The 18,033-nt window shown below is 37.7% G+C and overlaps 1 protein-coding gene across 3 annotated transcripts in view; it reads left to right on the forward strand.

Annotated features, from left to right (window-relative positions):
- Positions 1–18,033, forward strand: part of stxbp4 (syntaxin binding protein 4) — a 79,887-nt gene that overhangs the window by 34,437 nt on the left and 27,417 nt on the right. For 2 of the 3 annotated variants that reach the window (XM_030122079.1, XM_030122078.1), the window contains exons 12-17: positions 3,658–3,734; positions 6,447–6,543; positions 6,626–6,750; positions 9,965–10,054; positions 11,610–11,675; positions 17,825–18,001. In XM_030122079.1, the coding sequence (XP_029977939.1) occupies positions 3,658–3,734; positions 6,447–6,543; positions 6,626–6,750; positions 9,965–10,054; positions 11,610–11,675; positions 17,825–18,001 (632 nt within the window). The remainder of the gene's footprint in view (positions 1–3,657; positions 3,735–6,446; positions 6,544–6,625; positions 6,751–9,964; positions 10,055–11,609; positions 11,676–17,824; positions 18,002–18,033) is intronic. The other variant, XM_030122075.1, reaches the window with a different exon arrangement.

Here is an 18,033-nt window from a genome sequence, read left to right on the forward strand (position 1 = left end):
AACCAGTGTCAAGTAACCCCATAATCAGTAACCCCATAACCACTAACCAGTAACCCCATAACCAGTAACCACATAACCAGTGTCCAGTAACCCCATAACCAGAAACCCGTGTGTAAAGAAAAGGCTGATTTTATTCTGTTTATGGTGATTACAGCTGGAATTTTACACCACTTTAATTATAAGAGAAGAATCAGGAAGAACAAAGTGAAACACCTGACAAAAACATGATGGAAAAGACGTAATAAAATGAAAAGGATGAGATGGAAAGGATGTAAGAACAGAGAGAGAAAGATATTACAAAAATAAAAATAACATAATAGGTACAAGACAAAACAGATGTAAATGAAAATTTCCACCAAAAAAGAAAGATAAGTCAAGTAAAAATAACATAATAAAAGATGTAACAAGACACAAAAGTTGCATCATAATCAAATTATTACTGAAGACACTAAAATACAGAAATATTGTAAAATATTTAACACAAAACCAACAGAACAAAATGAAATTTGACATAAGACATAACCAGACAAATATGCTGAAGGTAATAAAATATGCAGAACAATGTAAAACAGCAGGATAAAAAAGAAATAAATAATGTGACAAGATGAAAATCATGTAAAAGACACATGGTGAAAATAAGGTAAAGGTTGCATCAAAATAATATTGATGTTAAAAGAGACAAACATAGGAAACAGTAAAAGATGTAAAAATGAACAAGAACAACAACAGACAACAAACACATCAGCCAGGTGGAAAAATACACACAAATATATACACAATATATTCAAATACATCAGCCAGGTGGAAAAATATACTCAGATATATACAAAATATACATATACATCAGCCAGATGGGAAAAAATATACACAGTGAATACGAATATATATATATATATATATATGTATATATATATATATATATATATATATATATATATATATATATATATATATATATATATGTATATATATATACATATATATAGAGAGATAGATAGATAGATATATAATGGAAAAAAAGAAAAAATGAACAAGAAATAAATAATGTGACAAAAATGAAAATTATTTAAAAGACAGTTCCTCTAAGACAAACACTATAATCTGAATATGGAAACAAAAAAAAAATGATACAAGATGAAATGAATGTATCAGGATGAAAAAGGAACACTCTCCAACAAAATGAAAATGATAAAAAAAATATTCAAACAAAATTATGTCTCACAAATAATAACTGTTCTTTCAGAATTCAAAATAAAAAAAAACACTGCTCAGATACGATGGACCAAAACAAATGTCCATATACTGTGATAATATAAAATGACTTTACTGTTTTAAATAGAACATTAACAGAGGTTTTAGTGGAAGCAGGATTAGACTCAGAAGGACCTTAAACGACCTCCGCTGGTGAAAGGCAGTGATATAAGACCCAAGCACAGATGAACGTGTACAGATGGCCCACGTTTGGCCGGCGATCAGAGGAGGATGTGAGGAAAGTGGGAGGTCTGGGCTCCGATTGGCCGACAAGGCCACCAGCATCATCACGTCCCAGTGTGTGAGGAATCCTGAGGTCTTCCTCCATATGTGACGGAAAAACCAAGCCAAAGATGTGACGCAGATTCCACAGCAGACAGGATTCACCTCAGAATCCAGAACCAATGAACGGCCTGAGGAGAGTACCAGTACCATCAGATCTGTCCCACAGCAGACTTTTGTTACCGTTTCACTGTTCCAACATAAACTGTGTCATTGGTTCTTTTCATTTTCTATTGAGAATCCACAATCGGAAAACGAAAAAGCGACTCATTATTTCATTATTCATGTACAAATAAAAAAAAAAAAAAAAAGGAGTCGTTTTTCAAATTAAAAATTGGAAACTAGAAAAGCACTCGGAGAGCGCAGACCTTCAACAAGGCAGATCAGCCCCATTGGGAGGGGGGGCCAGTCACCACCAAAATTTAATCATTTGTTCCTTGTGCCAGTATCAACATTTTCTGAGAATTTCATCAAAATCCGTCCATAACTTTTTGAGTTATCTTGGTAACAGACAAACAAACAAACCTCCACTGTTCCTTGGCGGAGGTAAATCTGTACAATATATACAAATACATCAGCCAAGGGGAAAAATATACACAACTAGAAAAACACTTAGAGCGCAGATCCAAGGCAGATCAATGGTGAAACCTGACATGTGGTCCATTTGCTTATTTCCAATTTTTAATTTGTGCGTACAGTCGTAAGAATGAAAAACAACTAGTTTTTCATTTTTGACTTGTACATGAATAATGAAATAACGAGTCATTTTTTCGTTTTCCGACTGGATTCTCTATTGAATATGAAAAGAACGAATGATACATGGATTTAACACAAACCATATTTGACACTTAACAGAACAAGTGTCGTATGATTTAACCAATGGATGCAACGAGAGTGAAAATAAGCAACAAAATAAAAGTAAAGATGCAACAGGAGGAAACATTACATAAAAATAGCAGTGATATTACACAAAAAATGTAAAAGCTGTGGCAAGAGAATAACTTGAGTAAAAGATTAAATAAATAGATACATAAATACATATTTGTGTGTGTGTGTGTATATATAAATGATAAAATGATACAAAAACCACATAAAGGACAAAACAAGATAAAAAAAATGACAAAGATGTAATAACACAGATGTAAAAGAAGCAATAGGACAAAACAAGACCAGAACAATGTCAAAGACACAATATGAAACAGTATAAATATTTTTCTCACACGTTGCAGTTTTTTTCAGGTTATTCTCATGTTTTTTTGTTAAAGGATCCAAACCAATCCAACTTCATTTGTAAAGTGCTTTAAAACAACCACAGTGGACCAAAGTGCTATACAGAAAAATAAATAAAAAACAAAATAACAGAGTAAAATACAAGAATAGATTAAAAATAAATAAATGATTAAAAATACAGAGGAATAGATAAAACCTGAATAAAAGAATAAAATACAAGAATAGATTAAAAACATAAAAAGCTGTACAATTTAAAAACTACAACAAATAAGAACAATAAACCAGTAGCAAATAAAACAATTGAATAAAAATAAAACATTCAGAAGCCAAGGAGAAAAGATGGGTTTGAAGAAGGGATTTAAAAACAGACAGAGGAGGCCTGTCTGATAGGATAGTTTGTAAATGTAAATATTTTCATAATTTCATGTTTTTTATTGCACTAAAACAAAGAGAAAAAGTTGTCATTATTTATAGTTTATGATGCTGCTGTTTTACTGGTCCGGCCCACTGCAGATCCAGTTAGGCTGAATGCAGACCTGAGTTTGATCCTCCTGGTATAAACCCTGTTGTACACATGTACCAGTGGATGTTTTAATGTGGACGTACTGGTGTGTTTCCTGTTGTACACATGTACCAGTGGATGTTTTAATGTGGACGTACTGGTGTGTTTCCTGTTGTACACATGTACCAGTGGATGTTTTAATGTGGACGTACTGGTGTGTTTCCTGTTGTACACATGTACCAGTGGATGTTTTAATGTGGACGTACTGGTGTGTTTCCTGTTGTACACATGTACCAGTGGATGTTTTAATGTGGACGTACTGGTGTGTTTCCTGTTGTACACATGTACCAGTGGATGTTTTAATGTGGACGTACTGGTGTGTTTCCGTTCAGAGTCCTGCGGTCAGACTCTACAGAGGAAATGTTCCCTCAGCAGCAGTTGTCGCCTCAAACTGGATCGACTGGAGCAGGTGGGTTGATAATTCACATAACTGGTCCTAACTGGTCATTAAAACGAGCAGAGCAACAACAGAACATCAGGAGCTTCTGTTCCTACAAATATGACACAAACCACATGGACTGAATGTTCTGTAGTTACAGCCTGGGACATGTTCACGACAACAGAGGACGTTCAAACAAGACGCATTTTACTGCTGTTTTCTGACATTTAATACTGCAGAGGTTGGGCTTGTATGTGTGTATTTCCCACCATTTTAGACATGGTTGGTACTAGTGATGCGCGGGTCCGTTTATTCTTTCTTTTTTTTTTCCAACCCGTGGGTCCTGCTTTTGTGGAACTACTGGACCCACCCCAAACCACTCCGCACCACTGCAGCCATTTTTACAACCCGACCCACACCCTCAACCAATTAATTATCTACGGTGGCCAGGTGTCACTGTTTGGTGCTCATGTGACATCGATCCGCAAGTTATGCAAGTTATGTAATACTAACCATCAAATAATAATACAAAATATAATGGGCTATAAATCACTTAAGTATTTTAACCTGCTATAAGGAATTTATACATGATACTGTACATATTTTGGTGTCTCTGCTCAATCAGTGACCCGCCCCGCAAATAAAGTGACATTTTTTTGATCCCCCAACCCGCTGATTCACGCATCACTAGTTGGTACAGTGATTCCAGCCATTTTACATGTGGTTAGTCCGAGGGATGTCATGAGAACTGATACTCACGATACCATTTAATACTATGATGAAAAACTAGAAAAGCACTTGGAGAGTGCAGACCTCAGCCCCCCCCCCCACCCCCTCCCCAATCACCACCAAAATATAATCATGTTTTGCTCCTTGTGCCAGTATCAACATTTCCTAAATATTTCATCAAAATCCTTCCATAACTTTTTGAGTTATCTTGCTAACTCCTCTGAAGGATATCCATACAGATATGCATTTCTGTAATCAAACATTTTTGGGGTTTTGTCTAAAGTGAGCTCCTGAAAAAGGGGAAAAGAAATCGAAAATAGAAGAACATTTTGTTAATACAGTAAGTAATAAGTTTAATGTATGTGGAGCTGCAGTGTGTTTTAATGCGATGCTGCTACGGTGATTCCGGCTTCTTTTACATGGTTGCTATGGTGATTCCCGCTTCTTTTACATGGTTGCCATGGTGATTCCAGGCAATTTTGTCAGTGAAGCACAAACCTAAGCTTTATCTTTGGAAAGCCCTGAATCAGACTCTTCTAATTCCCTGTCAGCTGGTTTAGTAAGTAAGTAAAGTTGATTTAGTTTTAGTTTGAATAGATAAGTACAGATTTGTCTACTCTACTGTTTGGATAAAAAGATATGAAAACTTACTGCATTTTACTTTTTATTAATGTTTAAGTTAATTTATTTGAAGGATAAGATGACAGAAAAAAAACACAAAGAAAATTTTTATGTAACCATGTTCAAAGTTCAGTTTTATTAAAATCCAATATGGCCGCCACCCTATGATGTCACAATATGCAAATTAGATGAGTCCATTTACTCCCATCTTAAACTTTTGGTCAAACCCAATATTTTTCTCTTTTACAGTATGACTTTATCTTTAACTGTTTCCAAGATACAGCTTTTTAAAATCTTCAAAACAAAACTGAATATATTTTTTTAAACTCCAGCATCTAAATCAGTGGTTTCCAACCTTTTTTGTCTCGTGACCCCACTTTAACATCACAAATTTCTGGCGACCCCACACATTCAAAACGGAGACTCAAATTCATTTGTTACCTCTGCTAGGGGGTATTGTGATCACTTTGCTTTGTGTGCGTGCGTGTTTGTTTGTTAGCTAGATAACTCAAAAAGTTATGGAAGGCTTTTCTGCCTCCGTCTATAATAATATACATTATTTAGACTACGAGGGGTGACTGAAAAGTTTTGAGCCAAACATGGAAAGGATTAAGATATGAAGACCAAAGTTGGTCCATGAAATCTTTCACATATCTTAATCCTATCCAGTAAATTTCTTGGTCAGATCAGTCTTTTTCCCTGTTTAACAGGTCCCTGAACTTTCTGTATCAAGTCTTTCCTGAAAAATGGACAAACTTGAGTATGGGGCTGTCATCAAGTGCGCATACGACCTTTGCCTTCTTTGGGGTTGGTGACATGGGACTTTCCATTGTTTTGACTGCTCCTTGGTCTCAGGCTGATAGTGATGGACCCCAGTCTCATCCATCGTCACAAATCAGCCCCATACTCAAGTTTGTCCATTTTTCAGGAAACGCATGTTACAGAAAGTTCAGGGACCTGTGAAACGGGGAAAAAGACTGATCTGACCAAGAAATTTACTGGATAGGATTAAGTTATGTGAGATTTCATGGACCAAATTTAGTCTTCATATCTTAATCCTTTCCATGTTAGGCTCAAAACTTTTCAGTCTCCCCTCGTAAATGACGTCTAAAATTAACGTTTATTTGCAACATAGTATAGCAAACTATTACATGACCAAAAAAAAAAAAACATTTTACCCAAAAAAAAGTCTCCATTTTGAATGTCTGAGGTCACCAGAAATTTGTGATGTTAAAATGGGGTCATGAGACAAAAAAGGTTGGGAACCACTGCTCTAATGTGTGTGTGTGTGTGTGTGTGTGTGTGTGTGTGTGTGTGTCATTCCATTGGCGTCCCCGTTCTCAGCTGGGTTTGTATTGATCTGTATTCTCTGTGTTTGCTGGTTGTGTTCAGGCTCTGGATCTGATCGGTCTAAAGCCCACAGAGACCCAACGGCAGAGCCTCAGATCCAGACTACGAGCTGATCCGGATGGAACGGTGGCCTTCACAGGTGAGAAAACCCAGCATGCGCCCACTGACCCTGGGGCCACGCCCCCCACGCTAACACGCTTTACCTGTGTCCGCTTCCTCAGACGTGGAGACGGTGATCAGAGAGCTGTTCAGGCCTCAGCTGGAGGAGTTATCGGCCGCTCAGCCCGGATCCAGGTTCACGTCTGAAGACCTGACCGGTCTGCTGGAGTCCCCCACCAACCCAAGGGTAAGACCAGCACCAGAACGGACCGGACCGGACCGGACCCCGACCCACATGACCTTCAGATCAGAACAACCCAGTCACATCATGTCTGTAGTGTTTGAATCAGAGTCAAGTCACATCAACTGTATTTACATCTGAGCTGGTTTAGATGGCAGTGTGATTATTATGGTCTGGATTTAAACCCAAAACATTCACACAGATGCAATAAAAACAACTCACAGGGTTTTTAGTCACATATGGAGAATTTAAAGAGAAATATATAATATAGAAAATCTGTGTCATGTGTTAAAACGACCAAAGCTTTGAAGCAGAAACGACAGAAATAATTGAGTATAAATGTGTGTCGTATGTTGAACAGCTGGTTGTATGTTGTATGTTTCATGTGTTGCATGTTGTATGTTTCATGTGTTGTATGTTGTATGTTTCATGTGTTGCATGTTGTATGTTTCATGTGTTGTATGTTGTATGTTTCATGTGTTGCATGTTGTATGTTTCATGTGTTGTATGTTGTATGTTTCATGTGTTGTATGTTGTCTGTTTCATGTTGTTAGTGGTATGTTTTATGACTGAATGTATGTTGTATATCCTGTGTTGCTTGTTGTGTTCTATATGTTTTACGTTGTATATTGTGTTGAATGGGTTGTTGTATGTGTCATGTTGTGTGTTGTATGTCTCATGACTGATTGTATGTTGTATGTTGTGTGTTGCACGTGCTGTGTATCATGTGTTGTATGTTGCATGTGTTGTGTCCTGTGTGTTAAATGTTGTGTTATATGTTGTGTGTCATTTGTTGTGTGTTGCATGTGCTATGTGTCATATGTTGTGTGTTATATGTTGTGTGTTATACGTGCTGTGTGTTGTATGTTGTGTGTTGCATGTGTTGTGTGTTATATGTTGTGTGTTGTATGTACTGTGCGTTATACGTTGTGTGTTATATGTTGTATGTGCTGTGTGTTACATGTTGTGTGTTGCATGTTCTGAGTGTTATGTGTTGTGTGTTGCATGTGCTGTGTGTTATATGTTGTGTATTGTGTATTGTGTGTTGCATGTGCTGGTCCATGTGCAGGTGATCATTGATCCGCTGTCGTTCTCGTCCAATCGGTCGTTTTTATGGATTTTTTCTGCAGAGCTCAGGTCACTCAGTATCGGAGAAATAATCAATGACATCCTGAGAATCAGCTGATTGAACAGAATGTTCACAAACATTCACAAACACTCACATGTATGACCATGAAACAGAAGAAATTCAACCGAAACTAATCAAACTGAACTGAACTGCAGCGGTTTGGCTGAAGTCACTGTGTTCAGCTGAACACGGGGAAGTTTTATAATTAAAAATACATCGTATGTTATGTGTCGGAAACGAAAAAACAGTTCAGTCCAGTGAACCTGGACAAACTTTTACATTTAACCACAGGTCGACTGCATCATTTTGATATTTAACACTATTTAACCAGAAAAAACCTTCATTCATGTTAGATTTTATCTAATTTCATACCATTTTTGGATTAATTTGGCTTTACTTTAACCCTTAGTGGTCTGAGCCTATTTTAGCCATTTTTCAGTGCTTTTGATTTTGCCTTTTCATTCTATATACAGAAATGTTTAGTATACCCATGTTTGGCATCTTTTTTTTCAGCACAACTTCATCTATCTCATCTGTCTATTATTTCACTTTAACCTGCTATAAAAACACAAAAGGACAAAAAAAACACAGGAAAAATATAAAATCCGATTTGAAAAATGTATATAATTTATAACATAAATAACACACAGATGCTTAATGAACCTTTTCAAAGACTGTAAAAGTGAATATTAGTTCCAAATATTAGGTATATAAAGTCAAAATTGTAATAAATTAAAACTATACTCAAACATTTGACATAAAAGCATATCTTCACATAGGCGTTTTCTCACCCCCCTGGTCCTCCTGGTATCCACATCCGGTTCGGGGGGGGGGTCATTCTCACCCTTACCTGTAATGCTAATTCAGTCTGGATTAGAATCCGCAGATTTGGCCAGTTTTTCCATTTTGAAAAAGGACAAAAAATGACGAAGATATGGTCAGAAATATAACGCCCCCCCACCTCATTTTATTACTTTTATTTATGCTTGTTTGCTCCGGTTTCAAACCATCATATCCAGTTGTATTTGCTCTGTCAACATCCAATGAAAAGTGGGAGAGTGTTTCAAGTCCACACTTTCGAATGCAAGTGTCCCCAGTGGTCATGTGATTCAGTCACGGGGCCTTGACTGTGGAACCCTAAGTACAACAAGGGCCAAACACGTTCCAACGACCCAATACGTCTCATTTAGAGTAAACAGCTGCAAGTACAGAAACGATGCAAATTCACAAACTCAAACACAGTCTGAACCAGGTACAAAAAGAGGAAGGTGGTGCAAATGAAAGCATGCACTGCAAGAAGCAATACATGCATAATCATCAAATGTTCTGCAAATAAAGAAACGATGCAAAGAAAGGAAACATCTGCAAACAAAAAGCGCTGCAGAACCAGTTACTACAACAGAAGTGTTCCAAACCTGTAGGGGGCAGTGTTTACAGACAACAGACTAGTGTACAATAGAATCTAATAAAAGTCACATGACCTTGCTACACCGTAACTTCAGTTTGTTCCTGCTGTAGTTTGAAACCCTGTCAGTCAGCTGTTCTGCGTCTCTCTCTCCATCCTGTGTCTGTTCTGCTGACGCTGCCCCCTACAGGTTTGGAGCACTTCTGTTGTAGTAACTGGTTCTGCAGCATTTTTCATTTGCAGATGTTTTCTTGTTTTGCATCATTTCTTTATTTGCAGAACATTTGATGATGACACATGTGTTTTTGTTTCTTGCAGTGCATGTTTTCATTTGTACCTCGTTCCTCTTTTTGTACCTGGTTCAGACTGTGTTTGAGTTTGTGAATTTGCTTCGTTTCTGTACTTGCAGCTGTTTTCTCCAACTGAGACGCACTGGGCCGCTGGAATGTGTTTGGCTCTTGTCGGCCACCGTACCTAAGGGTTAACAAACACAATCCGATTAATCGGAGAAAAGTTGGGTTTTGACCTATCGTGTGATGAGAATCCTCCATATGAGGACCTCCTTCTCTGCCTTTTTGTTCTGTTTTCTGTTGGGTTTTAATTTCAACTCCCATGTGCAGTGTGAGTTGGATTATTTCTCCAGTTGAACAGATGGTTTAACTGTTGAACGTGATGTATTTTTGCAGCCGTCACTGTCGGACTCGGAGGATTTGGAGGAGATGGAGCGGCTGAGGAAAGAACACATCGAGGCTCTGAGGGAAATTAAGAGGCTGCAGGTGAAAACACAACACGTCACATTTGACCTGTTTATACTGGACTGACCCATCACAGTGTCCTTTTGGCGTTAAACTGGATTTATCTGATTTAAACGTGACTTGAATGTATTTAAAACCAAATAGAAAGAAGGTTTAAAACACAATATTCAACACAACAGTACAAAAAATGGAGAAATTAAAAGACATGTAAAAGACACAGTGATATGAAATGGTGAAAAAGACATAAAAGACGCAAAAATACGGAAAGAAATAAAAGCAAAACAGTTGCAAAACAGTTAAAACATTGAAAATGACGTGAAATGCATATAAAGATGAAAATGATATAGAGGATGCAAAAAAGACACTGATATTAAAGATGCAACATGAAAAAGTGTTAAAGGCACAAAACTACATAAAAATGCAAAAAGAAAAAAACATAACGACAAAGATGGAAATGATCTAAAGATTCAAAATAATGAAAAGAGGGAAAATGATATAAAGAAACACGATGAACATGACAAAAGATGCATAAAGATGAAAATGATGTAAAAAAACAAAAACACAGTAATACAAAATAAAGACAAAAATGTCAAAAGATTTGAAACAACACAAGAGACATAAAAAATGAAAATAATGGAAAAGCCATAAAACAACCTAAAAGGCACGAATATAAATACATAAGACACAAAAGATGGAAATGGTGTAAAATACACAAAAAGATGAAAATAATATTAAAGATGCAACAAGAGGAAAATAAGGTAAAAGACATGAAATGATGTAAAGACGCAAAAAAAGATGAAAATGCCTTAAAATATGTGAAATAACGTAAAAGATGGAAAAAAAGAAAATAATGAAAAAGCCATAAAACAACATAAAAGGCACAAATATAACTAAATAAAAGACAAAAATGAAAAAGATAATAAAATACACAAAAAACTGAAAATTTTTGAAAATTATATAATAAGATTTAATGACACTAAAATAAGGTAAAAGACATGAAATGATGCAAAAAAGATGAAAATGTCAGAAAGTCACAACAAAATGAGACAAATCCACATAAAATACAGAAAATGACAAAACTGAAAATGACAAAGATATAAACAAAGAAGACGCAAAGTAAATATAAGATGCAACAAAATGAAAATGATGAAAAAGACACAAAATAACATAAAAATACATGAAGATAAATCATAATAAAGATGAAAATGATGTGAAAAACACAATAATACAAAATATGTGAAAAGACGTAAAACATGAAAATAATGAAAAAGCCATAAAACAGCATAAAAGGCACAAATATAATAAATAATAATACATAAAAAGATGAAAATGAAAGAGAAAATACACTAAAAGATGAAAATTATATTAAAAGATGCAACAAAATGAAACGTGTAAAAGACACAAAACAACATAAAAGATGGAAAATTGAGTAAAAGAAAAAAAAAAAAAAAGATGTAAAAGACATTAGACTTTGTAAAAGATGGAAAAAGACAAAACTGAAAAAACTAAAAAAATACACAAACTAAATAAAACATGCAACAAACTAAACCTGGACCTGGTTGTGGTTCTGTTCCAGGAGCAGCTGGTGGAGTCCCAGAGAGTCCAGCAGCAGATGGAGGAGGACCTGAACCGGGTCCGACAGGTGAGACCCACCCCCATTTACCTCCAGATCTGGTCCTGGATCTGGGTCCGGCTCTGGTTTTAGTCCAGTTTCCTTTTTTGTGCTGGTTCTGGATGTGGGATTGGGTCCAAGTCTGGGGATGTGTGATCAGGGTCTGGTTCTGGTCCATTTTTTTTTATTTGGTCTTGGATGTGGGATTGAGTCTGAGTTTGGGGGAGTCTGATTAGGGTCTTGTTCTGGTCCAGTTCCTCCTGATTTAGTCCTGAATGTGGGTCTGGGTCTGTTTTTTTTGTCCAAGTTCCTCATTTGAGCTGGTTCTGGATGTGGGATGGGGTCCAGGTCTGGGGGAGTCTGATCAGAGTCCGGTTCTGGTCCAGTTTTTCCTGATCTGGTCCTGGATGTGGGTTGAGGTGTGGCTCTGTTTTTTGTCCAGGTTTCTCTTTTGATCTGGTCCTGGACGTGGGATGGGGTCCAGGTCTCGGGGAGTCTGATCAGGGTCTGGTTCTGGTCCGGTTCCTCCTCCTTGGACCATCTGGTTCTGGTGTAGGAGGCCATTGATAAAAAGCCCTGAAATAGCGTCTGATTCACTGAAGGTTTCAGCCTCCGACGTTGCATAAAACGATCGATATCTGCTTTTAGACACCAACGGAGAATCAGAACAAACAGCAGAACAGACACCGAAAAACTACAGTGGCCCAGAGATGCAACAGCCCAAAAAATGATCCACTATAAGAAAAATAAGAGAACAGCCCAAAAAATTATCCACTATAAAAAAACAGAGAACAGCCCAAAAAAGTATCCACTATAAAAAAAGAGAACAGCCCAAAAAATGATCCGCTATAAGAAAAATAAGAGAACAGCCCAAAAAATTATCCACTATAAAAAAAGAGAACAGCCCAAAAAATTATCCACTATAAGAAAAAAAGAGAACAGTCCAAAAAATTATCCACTATAAGAAAAAGAGAACAGCTCAAAAAATTATCCACTAGCCTGTGATATATTGCAGAACTGATATTTTCTTCTACCCCTGGTCATCATATGGGTTCAGTTTTTTACTATATTCACAAAAGTTTTTTATGAATATATTTGTTAAAGTTTATATTATATTGATGAAATTTGCCATCATATTGATTAAGTTTTCTTCTATTTTGATAGACTTTTTTTTTTAAATAGGGTTTTAGTGAAAATACTGTAAAGTTTTTCATTATTTTTATGATGTTTTTTAATATATTGCTGAAGTTTTTCCTATATTTCATTATATATCTGAGATGTTAATACATTCAGATTCACGTGTTTTATGGAATATTTATGGAATGTAGGAATAATGTGGATATTGTTTGGATTTTTGTGAAATAACATGGAAGGGATGATGGATGCTGGGCTGTAGAAAAAATAAGACCAAATATTAACTTTCATGAGGAGGTGCACCTGAATGCACCATGGTGTCCCTGTGTCATGGGACAGCAGACGTAACTGTAAATGACAGTGAACACATCACACTTTGTTATGCTTCAGATCTTTACTGCGACCTCTGAAAACCTGGATCCAACACCTGAAGTCTGGGAAAGATCTGGTTTTATGGAGTCTGTTCCTGAAGGACGTCCTGTCTGTTGTTCAGTCCAACGTGAACCTGAAGAACCTGATCAGTCTGTTCTTCTTTCTCTTCTTCTTCCTCTTCTTCTTCTTTCTCTTCTTCTTCATCTTCCTCTTCTTTGTCTTCTTCTTCCTCTTCTTCTTCCTCCTCTTCTTCTTCTTTGTCTTCTTCTTCCTCTTCTTCTTCCTCCTCTTCTTCTTCTTCTTCCTCCTCTTCTTCTTCTTTGTCTTCTTCTTCCTCTTCTTCTTCCTCCTCTTCTTCTTCTTTGTCTTCTTCTTCCTCTTCTTCTGTGGTTACATAAGGACCAGACACAGACAGAGCATCTCCTCACCGTCGGAGTAGAGTTCTCCTTTCCAGAGGATTAGAGGCGGTGGGGGGTCATTAGAGCTGGAGATCAGGCCTGAGGACAGGGGAGGGGGGGCACTCAGAGGCCAGACCCCCCAGGGCCCACAGCTGGAGGGGAGGCCCTTCACCGACGCCCATTAGTCACCTAACAACAAGAAAGGATGGAGTCCCACAGAGTGACCCACTTCTACTGGAGCCACAGTGCACAATGAGTCCACACAGAACATGACACAACACACAGCATCATGTAACACAGCCATGTACAGCAGCACAACATACAACAACACACAACATATGACATGCGACAACACATGGACTCACTGAACAGGAAACACTGGTGTAAATGGTGTCGGTGGGTCAGTTCCAGGAATTAGCCTTATCCAGAGTGTTTGACTGAATCATCTCCATGGAAACCTAAAGACTTTAATGATGCCAAAATGTTCTTCAGTGACTTCATTCATATTTTTACCATAAACAGATGCATTTATTTCAATCACAACCTCTAAACCAGAGGTGTTAAACATACATTCCATGGGCCAAAATGGGCCAAAGGTTGGACCAAAAGGTCCAATCTGGCCTCTGTGATAAATTTATGAAATGCAAAAATTACACTGAAGATTAAGAATAAGAAACGTGCTTTATCGTCCTAAATGACCCTTGTGTGTTGAAAGTCCATTCTTCATTTGAACTGCATGTATTTTTACCTGTAAAGTAACTCTGCTTCAGTGTCAGATGTTCTTCAGTTTCAGTTGAAGCTGCAGAGCATCACTGTCCCTCTGTTTCCACTGGTTTAGACTGCACCGTGGGTCACAGGTTTTGTTAAATCTGCAGGAAATGAATGTGATTTGTTCCCACATGAAAACACACTGTCTGTGTGTATGTTGTGTTGTCGCAGTGTGTGGTCGGTGTCTATTTTAGAAACAGACGTGTTGTGTTTGCTGTTGGCTCTCAGTGCATATGACTTCACTGCAGGAGGAGGAGAAGCTGCCAGAAGCAGACTCAGCTTCAGCTACTACAGTGGGTCTGCTGAACAGAGATGGGCCTGGAGTTAACTGGAGTTAACTGGTGTATACTGGTGTTAACTGGAGTTAACTGGTGTTAACTGGTGTATACTGGTGTTAACTGGAGTTAACTGGTGTTAACTGGTGTATACTGGATTTACTGGTGTTAACTGGAGTTAACTGGAGTTAACTGGTGTATACTGAAGTTAACTGGAGTTAACTGGTGTTAACTGGACTTAACTGGTGTATACTGGTGTTAACTGGAGTTAGCTGGAGTTAACTGGTGTATACTGGAGTTAGCTGGAGTTAACTGGTGTTAACTGGAGTTAACTGGTGTTAACTGGTGTTAACTGGTGTATACTGGTGTTAACTGGAGTTAGCTGGAGTTAACTGGTGTATACTGGAGTTAGCTGGAGTTAACTGGTGTTAACTGGAGTTAACTGGTGTTAACTGGACTTAACTGGTGTATACTGGTGTTAACTGGAGTTAGCTGGAGTTAACTGGTGTATACTGGAGTTAGCTGGAGTTAACTGGTGTTAACTGGAGTTAACTGGTGTTAACTGGTGTATACTGGATTTACTGGTGTTAACTGGAGTTAACTGGAGTTAACTGGTGTATACTGGTGTTAACTGAAGTTAACTGGAGTTAACTGGTGTTAACTGGACTTAACTGGTGTATACTGGTGTTAACTGGAGTTACTGGAGTTAACTGGTATTGATTAGTTATATCAGGTGTTAACTGGTGTCCCTGGTGTTACCTGATGTTATCTAGAGTTAACTGGTGTTATCTGATGTTACTGGTATTATCTGGTATTAACTGGTGTTACAGATGTTAACTGGAGTTACTGGTGTTACTGGTGTTACCTCTGAGTGGCTTTGTTTCATTGTATCATTTAATAGTTTTCATATTGTTTCTTGTTTTGTTGTTTTTATGCTCTGGTGTCTTTAACATAAGGAAGTTTCATCTTTTTCTGTGTTTTATGCTTTTTTCATTTCATTTTTATTTTTTGTTGTTTTCCTTTATTTTGTCTTTTCTGTCATTTTAATCTAGTTAAGTTTTTTTTTGCCATTTTCATCTCATGTCTTTTATGTTGTTTTTTTGTTATTGTGTTTTTTGTATCATTTTCTTCTTGCATCCATCACATTGTTTTCCTTTTGTTACGTTCTTTCTTTTTACATGTTTTCTGTTGTTTTGGTCTCATTGTGTTTTTCACATCATTATCGTCTTGTCTTTTCTTTCACTGCTTTCATTCCCTGCTGATCAGACACTAGTTTAACCTCCATTTCTCTCTTTGCAAACTCAGATATCAGATGGTTTTCCTCGTGTTTTGTCGTGACAGATTTCACGCCTGTGTTTGTTTGTGAGGTTTAATGTTGTGTTTATGTCTCGGAGGATGGCTTTTTGCTGCAGGAGCTGTATTTTAGCCGTCCAGATAGAGTTACTGGTTGAAAAGCCTGTGACTGTAGTGGGAGTGGTTGTTTCCAGTGTCTGGTTTGCAGCTCTGAGCGTGGTTATGTAACTCCACTCTAAAAGCTTTTGGCCTCGGATCAACTTCAGCTCGGTGTCAGTGCTTCAAACACATCCAACACCTCCACGCTTTATCCGTCCTGACGTCGACGCTACGGTGCTTTACTCTGTCTGTAGTCGCTGTAAACTGAAGACTGCAGGTTGTCAAACAAGTTACACGATGACGACGAGGACATTTCTAAGACATTTAACACTGTATCAACGTTGAACCGTCACCGCAGTTGTACAAGTCTGTTAAAATAACAGTAGAGTTATCAGTGGTTTCTGTTTTCTACTCTTCCCTTTGTCTGTTTTTGGGGTTTTTCAATAATAAATGGTTCCCACATGGCTCCTGGTAGAATTATCCAACAATGGTGCATCAAATAAAGGATCAAAGAAAGAAGCAAACTAGATGAATTTGGTGGAGACCCGCTGAAAGATGGTGGAATTTTGCTGAAGTGAAAAATGAAAACTGAAGAAGCTGAAAAAATGTGTAGAAAAGATTCTGTCAATGAGAAAAAGTAAAGTTGAAGAGGAAGCTGAAATGGATTAAAGCAGAAATATTAAAGTGAAAAATGAAAGTTGAAGTAAGAGCTGAAATGACTGAAATTGGATAGCTGAAGATTTGCTGAACTGATGCTGAATCATGACTGAAAATAAAGGTGTGAAAAAAAAACATGCAAACCAAGTGAATTTGGTGGAATTCAGCTGATCTGTTGAAAGATGGTGGAACTTTGCTTAAGTGAAAAATTTAAACTGAAGAAGCTGAAAAAAAAAAAAAAGATTGTCGAAGTGTAAAATGGAAGTTGAAGGAGCTGAAATGACATAAAAGCTGAGGGTTTATTGAACCACTGTTGAATCATGACTGAATTTAGCTGGAATAGCAACGCTTAAAGGTACTGTATATAAGAATTGTGTTCCCAGTAATCATAAAACACTGGTTTATTGTGTTTTATTAAAGGTTGATTCAGAAGTTTCTAGGATTCTAACTTGAAAACAATGTGATGAAGGGTTTAAAAGCACTCAACAGCACAATAAACCAAAACCAACTAAACTTTGTCATTTTAATTAGAGCTGCAACTGATTAATCGATTAGGTGCTTGAAGTGAATGCAAAAATTCACAATTCGATTAATCGACTTAAATTGATTGAAGGGAAATATTCTATTGCAGTTTTCCTGAATTGAAGCTTCTTTGTGCGTCACAATAAGCGTCCGTGTGAAACACAACAGTGGAACCAATGTTTAACAGCAGAGAAATGAAGGAAACAAAGCTTTGATTCAGGAGAATTGTGGTTGAATGACTTTTTTGGATCATTTTGAGTCAATTAATCGGTTGCAGCTCTAATTTTAATGATTTTAAAGTTGGTATCATCACAGAATTTCACATCTCCGTTTCTTGCTGCTTCATTTTGAGTTCATTCTGGCGTTTGGACCGCAGACGATGTGATTTCATCTGTATTTCGTGTGCTACTGCTGCAGGAGGAACAGTTCATTACTTGACCTTTTCAGATATAGACCTGATCTGAACCATGACAGGCCGACCCGGTCCTGCTGAGACCCGGATGCTGATTCAGACCAACATCCCTGAGGCCGAAAAACAAAGACTGACCCAGACCGACACAGAATCAGGACCGAAGCTCCTCAGACGTTGAATCTCTGGGAGGTTTATAGGAGTTAAAGTCTGGTCTTCAGAACCTCTAAACCCTCGTCTTGTCCCCAACAGGAGGTGAAGCTCGGAGCCGAGGAGAGCCGGGCCCTCAGGACCCGGATCCAGCTGGCCGAGGTGGCCCAGAAACAGGCCAGAGGGATGGAGATGGACTACGAGGAGGTCATCCACCTGCTGGAGGCTGAGATCGCAGAGCTGAAGACGCAGAGGGTGGAGCCCACGACGACCGCAAAGGTGAACGCAAACACAACACTGATTATATTATA

This window comes from Sphaeramia orbicularis, chromosome 19 (genome assembly GCF_902148855.1).
Source record: "Sphaeramia orbicularis chromosome 19, fSphaOr1.1, whole genome shotgun sequence".
NCBI classification, from domain to species: Eukaryota; Metazoa; Chordata; class Actinopteri; order Kurtiformes; family Apogonidae; genus Sphaeramia; species Sphaeramia orbicularis.